At 33.7% G+C, this 11,994-nt stretch overlaps 1 protein-coding gene across 1 annotated transcript in view; it reads left to right on the forward strand.

Annotated features, from left to right (window-relative positions):
- Nucleotides 1-11,994, forward strand: part of SCAP (SREBP cleavage activating protein) — a 57,321-nt gene that overhangs the window by 26,974 nt on the left and 18,353 nt on the right. Inside the window, exons 14-19 of the mRNA XM_089246405.1 lie at nt 725-890; nt 2,312-2,411; nt 3,043-3,268; nt 4,813-4,955; nt 5,275-5,552; nt 6,370-6,485. Coding sequence (XP_089102531.1) covers nt 725-890; nt 2,312-2,411; nt 3,043-3,268; nt 4,813-4,955; nt 5,275-5,552; nt 6,370-6,485 — 1,029 coding nt within the window. The remainder of the gene's footprint in view (nt 1-724; nt 891-2,311; nt 2,412-3,042; nt 3,269-4,812; nt 4,956-5,274; nt 5,553-6,369; nt 6,486-11,994) is intronic.

Consider the following 11,994-nt stretch of genomic DNA (forward strand, 5'->3'; position numbering starts at 1 on the left):
AATATACTTACAGTTAGAAAATGTTTTAAATAGCCCCCCCATCTTAGATGCATCATTTATTTTACCAATGTAGATAAAAAATTTAATTTTTCATACGGTCACTCTGTCTTCTAAAGTCCAATTAGAGTTGTTGCCATGTCTTTCGTGAGCCCAACAAAAAGAATCCTATATTTTTAAGTGCAATATTTGCTATGATATTGGAATTCAAAATAGCTGAAAATTGGGGAAAGAGCAGCATATGAAGCATAGAATAATCTTTTCTAAAATTTTTATTGGAAGTTAGAGGACAGGAAAACATATAAAAAAAATTAAATTTTGCATCTCTATACATATACAGCCCATAGTAAAATAAATTACATCTAATATGGGTACGCTAGTTAAATATTTTTTCGAATTAAAAGTATGTTTCTATAGTCAATGGTTTACAAGTTATTTCAGTTGAAACAGACTAAGTTTTCACCCTGTATATGCATATACAGGATATATATGCTAAGGGCAATGTTCAGTTCTTATCTACCTATGTATCTCTTTATATGTACACACATGACTATATTTGAATACACAATTTGCATAACTCACAGGTTACAGCTGCATATCAAACGATTTGCTTTTTCATTTTACGTTTAGCATAGTTGTTCTTTAGTCTAATAGTTATCTATAGTTAATGTGGCAAAAAGCAAATATTTTAAGCATTATTTCCTCAATTCTTATGTAATCATTTTAGAGCTATTTGTGAAGCAAGCTCTAGACGCAGAAGCTCTGGAAATCTTCATGATGGCTCTGCTAAAGTTTTTGCTCCGACAAATAATCCAATGCTTGGTGAACTTCCTAAAAGAATGAAAGTCATTTATTTCTGGGCAAGGACCAGAATTGTTCAACGTGGCCTTATGGTATACGTTACCACTAATCTTTTATTATACTACTTTTGAATAGAGATGTGAGGCGAGAATATTCTCCTGGATGTAAAAATTGGAGAATAATCGAGAATATTCATTTTTCTCTTTTAAATAATTTAAATTTTTTACAAATTTTGTTTAAATTATAAAATATTAATTAGTTTCATTGCCTGAAACATTTACAACAAAACAATTTTGGTATAATTGTCCCCCCCCCCCCAGAACATTCCATCGCCCACGTTGGGAATCATGCTTTAGGTTAAAACCTTTAAAAGTTATTTGAAATTAGATAAATTTTCAGAAAATAAGTTCAAAAAATATATATATAAATTTAGCCAAAATTGATAAAGGAAGCTATTCTTATGCAATCACCTTCATTCTAAAAATATACAGAACTGTTGTTTTCTTCAATGTCTATACACTTAAATTCTGTATCTCTCATATTTCTTTATAAGTTGTTCAATTCAGCTATGTTGGTTTCATTTCTTTGCTTTCAAACTTTAATATTGTGGGATGCAAACTTCAATGTTCCCGTCTTCTTGACCGGGACAGAGAATATTCTCAAGGATATTCTCAAAGGACTACTATTATAAATTACTAAAGAATATTCTTATCAAAAATAATAAGAATTATTCTCAAGTTATTTATAGAGATTATTTATTATAATGCATGTTATTATAAATATTTTTGAGAATACTCTCTGCAAGGACTACTATTATAAATAACAGAAGAATATTCTCATCGAGGAGAATATTCATTAATATTCTCTGGAAGGAATATTTATAAATAACTTCAGAATAATTCTTATTATTTTCAATAAGAATATTCTCAAGTTATTTATAATAGTAGCCCTTCCAGAGAATATTCTCCTAAAGATTATTCTCGAGAATTTTACATCTCTACTTTTGAAGCTTGTATTTATTAATTCATTTAAATAACAAAATAAGAAGCTGATAAAATTGGTTTACTATATGATTTTACAAAGATAAATTAATTGATAGGGGAATTGCTAAACCTATTTATCTGATTTTAGTTTTATGTCTTAGAGAGTTACCCTTTATTAACTTATGTAATTGGGAGGACAATATGACACTAAATCAAACTTTCTCGATAAGGGATTAAGGTTTTCCCAGCCTTTTCAAGCTTTTCCAAGATTTAGCAACCCTTTCCTATGTTAGTGGAAACCATTACACAACTTCCAAAAATGTTGTCCTCAGATAGTTCAGCCATCACATAGAAAATTTCAGGCGCCATTTTTTAGCCACTATGGTGACCTGGTGCTTATAAAGTCGTGGTCAAAAGTCATATTTAGGAGTGCAAGTAATCATGATATGGTCATAATTGCTTGTGTACATCATCTAATTTGATAGTGATTTTACTAGAAATGATAATTGAACATTTCATTGGCTTCTCAGGTTTGCTTGGTAATGTGGGTGGCTTTATGGATTTATAAATCTGGTATTATGGAAATGATATCTGAAAATGCTGTTGGGATATCGCCTATAACCAAAGGAGGTAAAAATAGTTCATGTTTATTTCCTTTTTTTATGTCAGAAATAAGTTGCTTGTTGAAAATATATAGTACATTTGTCAAATATATGAAGTTTTTAACTGTATGCCTATTCATTCGGCTAGGATGTATGTAAAGATACTTTGTACTTTGCTTTATAACTTTTTAATGCCCAAGATGGCCAAAAACAGCCCAGATATGAAGAGTATGGGTATGTTTTGGAGGCTTTTGTGAATGGCAAGGGGAAAAAAGATAATCTCGCTCATTGGCAGTAAAAACCAAAAAGACTGGTTTAAGATAGAGAGAAAGAAAGTAGTAAAAACTTGAACAAATTTACTTTGAGAAGAAATCTTTGAGCATAAATCTCTGATATAAGATTTGACATTATTGTAAAAAAAACTAAATTGAATCAAATAAAAGATATCAGAAATTCTAAAATTTAATTGTTTTAATCATAAGATTGCTTCGATTTTTTTTTTCTCCTCTTCCAATCAGGCACTGTGCTCAACTAAGGCTGCATATTGAATTGAATTGTACATACAAGTATTATTGTGTGAAGTTTTTCAAATAATTGTATTGAATACTGTATTGATCACTTGTTCGTGTGAAGATTTTATAAAAATCACTTTCTTGCAGTGGTTCGCCCTATACTTCAGACACTAAAAGGGGCTTCAAATGATTCAGAAGGTATTCAGAACATACGTGTCGATGAGGAAAAAATGTTTGAGACTGTGACAGGAGATTTTTTCCCAAAGAGAGTGAAAATGTCTTTGAAACATCAGAATTTGTATTTATGGCAAACATTATCTCCTCAGCATTGGACAACTTTGTTCGGTTATTACAATATTTCACTATCAGGAAGGTACGTAAATTATCCCAATACAGTATAAAAAACATAGTGTGAAATACTTTTATATAAATCTGTCCTAAAATTTAATGATGGTTCAGCTTATCTCATCTTCAACAAGTCTTTTCTACAGGTTTACACTATAACACAGCGGTTCTCAACCTTTTTTGACCCTCTGAGCCCTTTCCGGTATGTAATTTCTATGGCGGAGCCCCGGACTCCTATTTTTTATTTATTCATCAAAGTTTCTGACTTATTTTTATTATTCAAAAATATTGATAATTATTATTTTTTCCAAATTTACTGGGTTTTTATTTATTTAACTCGAGCGGCCGCAGAGCCCTTGGGAGTTCACACAGAGCACCGGTTGAGAACCGCTGCTATAACAAATGCTCTTTCTGAAGTATTTTAGTTGCTTGGTGAGAGAGAGCTATCATGTGCCATTATGAATGTTAAAGTATGAACAACTAACAGCTAATATTTAGGTATGATTTGGTTAAAATAAATACAGCACATGATATGTATGTGAATGATAATTTTTTTAATTCCATCATTGTTATAACATAGTTGCATTGTGAATCAATCAGATATTTTTATTTTTCACATACAGGGTACATAGGAAAGTAACTTACAAATTGCTGATCTTAGAAACATACTTCCAATTGGAAAAGTTATTCAAATAAGATTTATGCTTCTGATATGTCATTCATACTGCAAGGGGTTGTGTAGTTATTAAAATAAAAAATTACAGTAAAATGGGGTGAATGTTTAGCATCCTGAGATTGAGCAAACAAATATCCTCTAGTGGCTTACTATCAAAGCTATTATTCTTTCCAATTAGTAGGGAAATAGTGGTATGCTGCTATAAAAAAACAAGCGTTATCGTACTTCTCTGATGAGAATTTGGTAACCTCCATAATTTTTATTAACAGTTCACTGTTTTGTCACATTCTTACAACCCATCTAAAGTGTTGGTTCCCATGGTATCATGCGTTTATTTCAGACACTGGTAAATAATATATTTTGATTCACCTACTACCTAAAGTACTACTACTACTAAACCAGACATGCACCTTGTCCGTATTCCTCTGCAGAACTTCTAACGAATTGGTACATGTTGGAATGTGTATGTATGTATAGTGAACCTTCCGAAATTCTTCAACAAAATCATCACCCAAAGCAGTATTATAATGTTGCTGGAATACTTGGGCTTTGTGAAAGACTATCTGTTTTGCTATTTAAGAAAGAATTTTTCCAGAATACTTTCATAAGCAGCTTTTCTAGATGTCAGTTGCAAACCTGCTTCTATGAGCTTTTTCTTGTGGTATCATACATTGCATTAGGATTGAATGATCTTGCTACTTCCTCAATTATTTTAATAACCATCCAACCTCTTGCAATATAAGTGATGTATCTGAGATCTACACATTATTTGGATACTTTTTCCAATTGGAAGTATGCTTCTGGGATCAATGGTTCAGGGTAAAGAGACTTTCCTATGCAGCCTCTATATACATTCAAATGCATATCATGTTAGTTTTTTTTTTTTTAAATTCCAGGTACATAAGCATACTGCCTCCCGTTCATTTATCAGTAGCCATGGAACCGGAGAGAGCTGTGCATTTTCGCACAGCTGGAGATGTTGACACATCAAAGAAATCATATTGGCAGTTTTTATCATCTGTTGAACAGAATGATAAAGGTATTAAAAATATATTCCTTTACCTTAGAATGCTGCTTATCTTTCCTGTGTAGTCAAATTCTGTACTTTATGGAAAGCTTGTAACCTTAGGTTTGCATTAGAGGGTTGAATACTAATTTATCTGACTATCATTTGCAATGCCACTACTAGAGGGTTGGTAGGCCTGTCTAGTGCCCTAGTCACTGAACATGGGAGGTCCCAAATTTACCCCTTTAACTGCTCAGTCAACATTGCATGGCGGGATGCCAAATATAGTCTTTTTAATTTATTTTTCATGTATTATTTGATTTTCACGTATTATTTGCTCTTTTCCTTTCAGACATTGATGATCTCCCATCTGACATACCATACCATCCATCATCCCCATCGGAAGTTGCGTTAGCCATTGCACTGAGTATTCCCACTTTAATGTTGTTTGTATACTTGATGGTTGTTTTATACAGATGTATGTGCACTAAACATTATGCTGAATGGCGGACGTCGTGGAAGACCCCTAGTCAATCATGTACAGAGGCTTCATCTGATGCAGTGACTTCCTCTTGTGATTCCTACCTGATTACTGAAACTCTTCCTGTTAAACTTCATGCTCATTCTCAGGTTGGTTGATTTTTTTACCCTAAAAGATTATTATTTTGTATTCCATGTGTTTTCAATTAATTATCTAAATTTAGAAAGAAAAATATATATTTGTTTGCCACACCACTGTGGGTTCTCAAACACAAATCTACAAGTTCCTTCCAATCTACATGACTTTTCATATGTTTTAAACAGGATAAATGGTGGGTACTTCAAAAAAAAAAAAAAATTTAACTTCACAAATTTTGAAGACAAACTTTTCCTGAACTTTTTCCCTGAAAACAGGTGCCATGTGAGAGGCAAGACATGTTTTCAAAGTATTTCTTAGGGTGTTATGTTCCCCCCCATCCCTAATAGTCTCGCCCTTTGATGATTCAGTGGGTTAGCTAGTGACTATAATTTAATTTTTTACTGTCACTCATCTTTCCCAACTGAGTGAATCTGACCTAAAACATTTCAATTACATCCATAAGAATATTCATTCATGCCAGTTTCTTAATTTTAATTTAGAAGATGGCAAGGCCTGTACCACTCTTTGATAAATGCACCATCAGGTTCCACAAACATATGATTCCAGCACATTCATTTCTTAAATAAAATAGTTGTCTCAAGACCATAGACCAGGGTTGTGTGCTGCATTAATTCATTTCCATTTTTTTGCAATTAGAAATTTAAAATTAAAATTTATTGTTGTGAATTTTTGTTCTGTTGATAATGTGCATCATTTATTAATTTCCATCTTCAATTAGAGTAGTGAAATATTCAGCCTATATCGCACAAAAAAAGTAAGAAAGTATTGTATCATTGATTTAATATTAAAACTTTTTTTTAATTGTAGGAAGTTGAAAGCATTGTTGCAGATGATAGTATTATCGTGAGTTGCTGTTTAAAAGGTGACATTTGTGTCTGGGACTCTGTTTCAGGGGAATGCCTCACATCCATAAAACGCTCAAGGTAAGAAAAAATTGTTGAGCTTATTCAAATGTTATTAATCTAAATATGTGAAAGTGATTTTTTTTTCATCCTTTCTCTACATTTTTTAAAATTGTTTCAATAGTACATGGTGTTTATGTATTTAAAGTTGGCTTGTTCTGAGATACGAAGGTTTTTTAACAGCTGGCTGATGCAAAGATATATTTTGGAAAGAGAAAATTCAACAGCCTTTGCGGGGAATTGATCCCACGTCCTTTCACTTTCCGTGTGAATGCCCTAGACCTCTAGACCAGTGTTTCTCAACCGCCGGACCGCTAGAGATTTACCTTTGGATCATTTTAATTGTTTATTTGCTATATAGTTTTCCTGAACACAATAACGGAATTACTTCAGAAACTTTTTTTTTTCATAAGCAATACGTAATTCAAATCTCTGTCCACAAAATTCCTTACATCCGAATGTAAACAAGTGAACGATTTTCACTGCGACAAGCAGGAATAGCCATGGGGGGGGGGGGGGCCCTTTGTTCAACTCCAAATGGGAATATCTTTCTCAAGGCAATCCTCGTTCACAAGACTATGCGAATGGGGTGCAGAATAGTCTGGTCTTCCCTCAAAGAACTTTTTCCTTCTTTTTTTTGTAGTGCAACTTTCAAGTAGCCGTCATGATTGCCGGACAATTAGGCACCTTTTAGGAAAATTAAAGTGCTCTCTCATGTTTGCCGAAAAAACTCCCGTAGCTATATGGGTGTGTGTGTTTTTTTTGTTTTTTTTTTTGTTATACATATGGTCCATCGTTACTATGGGAATATTCTTAAGTAAAATACTACTTTATGTTTCTAAACACCTATGCCCCGGAGACTGAAAATACATGTGCTAGTCACCATATGCTCGTCAGTGACCAAGCGGCATCCTTCTCAATGTGGAGGTGTTGAAGAATGATGAGAAACTTTTGGACAATCAACACATTCTTAACCCATAAGATAGGGCCTATAAAGATGCCGCTGCTGTTGACCATTCGTGAAAAATGCTCTTACAAATCTAATTACAACTTTGAATGGGGAAATCTTACCCTTTGTCATCTATATGCCAAATGTCAGCCACTAATCAGCGAGGTACATAGAAAATACTGTATTCCGGGCATAAAGCTTAATCAGACATCGAAGCAGTCTGTGTCTGGTTCTCAGAATTGTATGGTACTGTTTTCTTCGGGAGAAAAAAAATTGGTGATACGTGGAAGCTGTCATTTCGATTTTTTATTTTATAATTTTTTTTTTGGAGTATTCATTTTGTTTGTGAATAAGTGTGTAAATTCGAACTTCATCATGAGTAAGAGACAAGGGACTTTGTTCAGTTTTGGAGTTTAAAAATCCCGTATCGAAAGTGAAACTAAAAACAAACCCGATTTTCCCGAGTCAAGCCAGCAGGACGACCATCAGGATGTGCATAAGAGGAAAAAATAGCTAGTGTCACTCAGAAAAAAAAGTCAGCGTTCATCCGTAAATACAGTGATGATTATTTGAAATTTGGTTTCATTCTGACACCGACCAATTGCCAAGACCTCAATGTGTTATTTGTGCTACTGTTTTGGCAAACAAAGCCATGAAACCATCGTGTCTCATCCGACATCTCAGCACGAAACATCCTGATTTTGTGAACAAACCTATTGACTTCTTCATGCACAAAAAAGGGGCTCTTCAAGCAGAAAAGAAAATTATTTCTCGCACTTCAACGACTGACGATTCACTACTAATGACATCATATTTGATATCGTTACAAATAGCCAAATGCAAAAAACCGTATACTATTGGCGAAGAACTCATCAAGCCTTCTTTAATTACTGCTTGCCGAGAAGTGTTAGGCCAGTCTGCGGCAAATAGAATGAAAGACATTCCATTGTCAAATGATACCATAGAAAGGCGCATATCCGACATGGCACTAGACACCGAAATGCAACTCGTAGAAAAAATTAAGATATCAAAATTGTTTGCAATACAGCTGGATGAATCCACTGATGTGCAAAACCACAGCATTTTGCTCACGTACATTCAGTTTATTGATCATGTTGATAATGACGTGATGGAAGACATTTTGAGTGTTTCGGAATTAGCTGCAAACACAACCGGCAATGAAATTTTCAAAGTTTTGGATAATTTTATGAAAGATAAAGGACTGGATTGGCAAAATTGCATTGGAGTTTGCACTGACGGTGCTGCAAATCTAACGGGTAGACATTTGGGTTTAGTCGCTAGAATCAAGAATATGGTGAGTGAAAATAACTTAATATCAACGCATTGTTTCATTCACAGGCAAAACCTGGCTTCTAAAAAAATGATTCCTGAACTTAACAAAGTCCTGTTGCAATCTATTAAAATAGTTATTTTCATAAAAAACAGTGCTTTGAATACTAGATTATTGAGAGTATTGTGTGATGAGATGGGCACTGATCTCAAAAATCTACTTTTTCATTCGGAAGTTCGTTGGCTGTCCTGAGGTAAAGTTCTGAAGAGGATATACAGACTTCGGAAGGAAGTTGAATTGTTCCTTATTAGTAAAAAAAGTGATATGTACTACTTCTTTCAAGATAAGAAGTGGGTAGCCAGGTTGGCATACCTCAGTGACATATTCTCTTCTATAAATGAGTTGAATTTGAAACTTCAAGGATCAAAAACAACGATGTTTCATTCTTGGAATAAGGTTGAATCATTTAAAAAGAAACTCAAACTCTGGCTGAAAATGATTGGTGAAAATAATTACGAAATGTTTCAGTCACACTCAGATTATGTTATGGAAGAAGATGGCTTGCATTCAAGCACCCTTATTCCAGATGTTATTGAATCGCATTTAAAGATGTTGCTACTGTCGTTTGAAAAATATTATCCGGAACACGAGGACCCAAGAGAAAAATACGTGTGGATCGTGAATCCTTTTCTTGAACACAAAACAGCAGCCCTTTCTTATCAAGAAACCCTTGAACTAATTGAATTGTCATCCGACAAAGGATTGGAAAGTACTTATAATTCTACTAGCCTTGCAAAATTCTGGATAAAAGTAAAAAACGAATTTCCAAATTTGCATGAGGTGGCGATGAGACTTATTCTTTGTTTTTCTACCACGTATCTTTGTGAAACGGCTTTTTCTACTATGACTGTGCTCAAAACAAAACAGAGAAACCGTTTACATTTTTTTGACTGTCTCCGTTTGGCTGTTACTTCGATTCAGCCCAGGATTAACAAGATAACGGGCAGAAAACAACAACAAAAGTCTCATTAGTGTCATAATCCATGGTAAGTCACTGTTTTTGAAGTTCTAATTTTTGTTAAACTGAAGTATTTCGTTTTAAAATTGAAATATTAATTTGTGCTGGTAGTATAACGTTAAATTCAGAGATTCGTGAAACTTCATTTAGATATTTCAATTAAAATATTAATTTTCCTGTTTCTGAAATATCTAAGGTGGGTGACGTTGTAGCTAGTGTTTACCCTGACATCTTTCTGCTACGGCTCACTTTTTTGGAGGAGTTACTATGCACACAGATTTTTCTCATTGATTTTATGTCGTAACTAAGAACAAATGCTCAATTTAATTATGGTACAGTGACCAGAATTGCACATTATATAATATAAATTTTTGATGATTAGAGAGAGAGAGAGAGAGAGAATGTATGTATTTTTTTAAGCTATGGAATAATATGTTTAACGCAATTATTTCATCTTTCTTACTCAATAAAAACTTCGAGCTCGTTAACATCCCTCACTAAACACGTAAATAAATCGATTGTATGTGTAATTAGAAATTTGATTTTTTTCATTAATTATTTGAGTTAATCATATAAATAATGCGGAATTACTTATTAATAGTTATTTACTATTACTGTAGTAAAAGTTCATATAATTACATATTTATTGTTTCTAAAATATTTTAAATTTTGTATGACTATACTCAAGACCAGGCCCTCGAGTCCTGAAAAAATAATTTTCCGGGCCGCAATATTAAAAAGTTTGAGAACCACTGCTCTAGACTACAAAGGCAACGAATGTCTCAATCTTTCCTTGAAGTTTGTGTGCACTGAACGGGACCGTACATGTATGGTCGGACCTAACTCAGGCCAAAGCTCATAATTGCTGACATTGCCACCAGATGGCGACTTATCCCAGGATGATGTCACTCTCCGCTCAAGGAAAGATTGACACATTTGTTGCCTTTGTAGTCTAGTGGTCTAGGGCATTCACACGGAAAGTGAAAGGACGTGGGTTCAATTTTCCGCAAAGGCAGTTGAATTTCTCTCTTTCAAAAATATATCTTTGCATCAGCCAGCTGTTACAAAAACCTTCATATGAACAGTGAAAGTGACATCATCCTCGGATTGTTCTGCGATGTCTACAACCTCAGCTTCCCATTAGAAAATTATCAATCTTTACCAATGCCATCTTATCAATGCCTTCATGAAAGAATGGGGAGAATTTTTCATTCCCCTTTAGCTTTTCAACCAGCATAGCAGAAATCACTAAATCCCCTTTAAAATGCCATATCTTTTTTTTTATAAAGTAGTCTTTCTTCTGATATTCAGCTGGTGTAAAGTAAAGGGTATAGGGCAGTGTTTTTTCATAGTGTGCGTTGCGGCTCCTAGAGGGGTGTTACAAACGTTTGTCAATGGCATTGCTGTGAGATGGAGATATTCATTTTTGTACCTATTTATGCTTTGAAGTGATTCTTTAAAAAATTTGTGTATGGAAATTTCTACTAAACTATTTTGGGAAGCCGTGGATGAATTATGAATTGGGCAAGGGAGCTGTAGTCAGCAAAAGTTTGAGATCCACTGGTACAGGGCAGTGATGGGCAAATTTTTTAAGAGCAGGCAAAAAAAACAAAAATAAAAAATGGCGTGCCAGACGTATTCAGACATTGTTTCGTAATTCGAATTTTTATGCTTTGACATGAGGTGGTGAAATGTATGTTCTGTACTTTGAAGATTATCACGGTTTCATTGCAAATGAGACAATGGTTTGTCCTTTACAACTGTGAAAATAAATAAGTATATTTTAATAATTTTATGCATATTTAATTCATTATTTGTGAGCATATTCCATTGTTTTGCATATGTAAAAGTTTTTAACTCAGTTTCTATTTAAAGTCTCACAACTATATTTTCCATATGCAAAAAATGGAACACCTCCTTAAATGAATTTTTTTTTAAAACTGAAATTGAAAATTCCTATACTATTAACTTGAAATCATCAGTGGGCCAGATAGAACCTCCAAGCAGGTCGCATCTGGTCCGTGGGCCATAGTTTGCCCATCACTAGTATCAGGCAAAGTAATACATTGAGAAATCAGCTTTAGAAAATATCTAGGCTTGTCATTACTAAAATAAAAAATCTTTTAAGAAGACTAGATACCTTGTCAATGCTAGTGAGAATAAAGACCAAGAATCTGCACACAGCTTTTGGCATAGAACCAATGCGTGTTCGGTAGAGTTAATCTTAAAGGCATATTCTTGTAAACAACATCATGCTAAATATTTAGCAAAG

The sequence above is a fragment of the Pholcus phalangioides genome, unplaced genomic scaffold (genome assembly GCF_987345545.1).
Source record: "Pholcus phalangioides strain wild (caught in Gottingen) unplaced genomic scaffold, Ppha-v1.0 ptg000003l_1, whole genome shotgun sequence".
NCBI lineage: Eukaryota > Metazoa > Arthropoda > Arachnida > Araneae > Pholcidae > Pholcus > Pholcus phalangioides.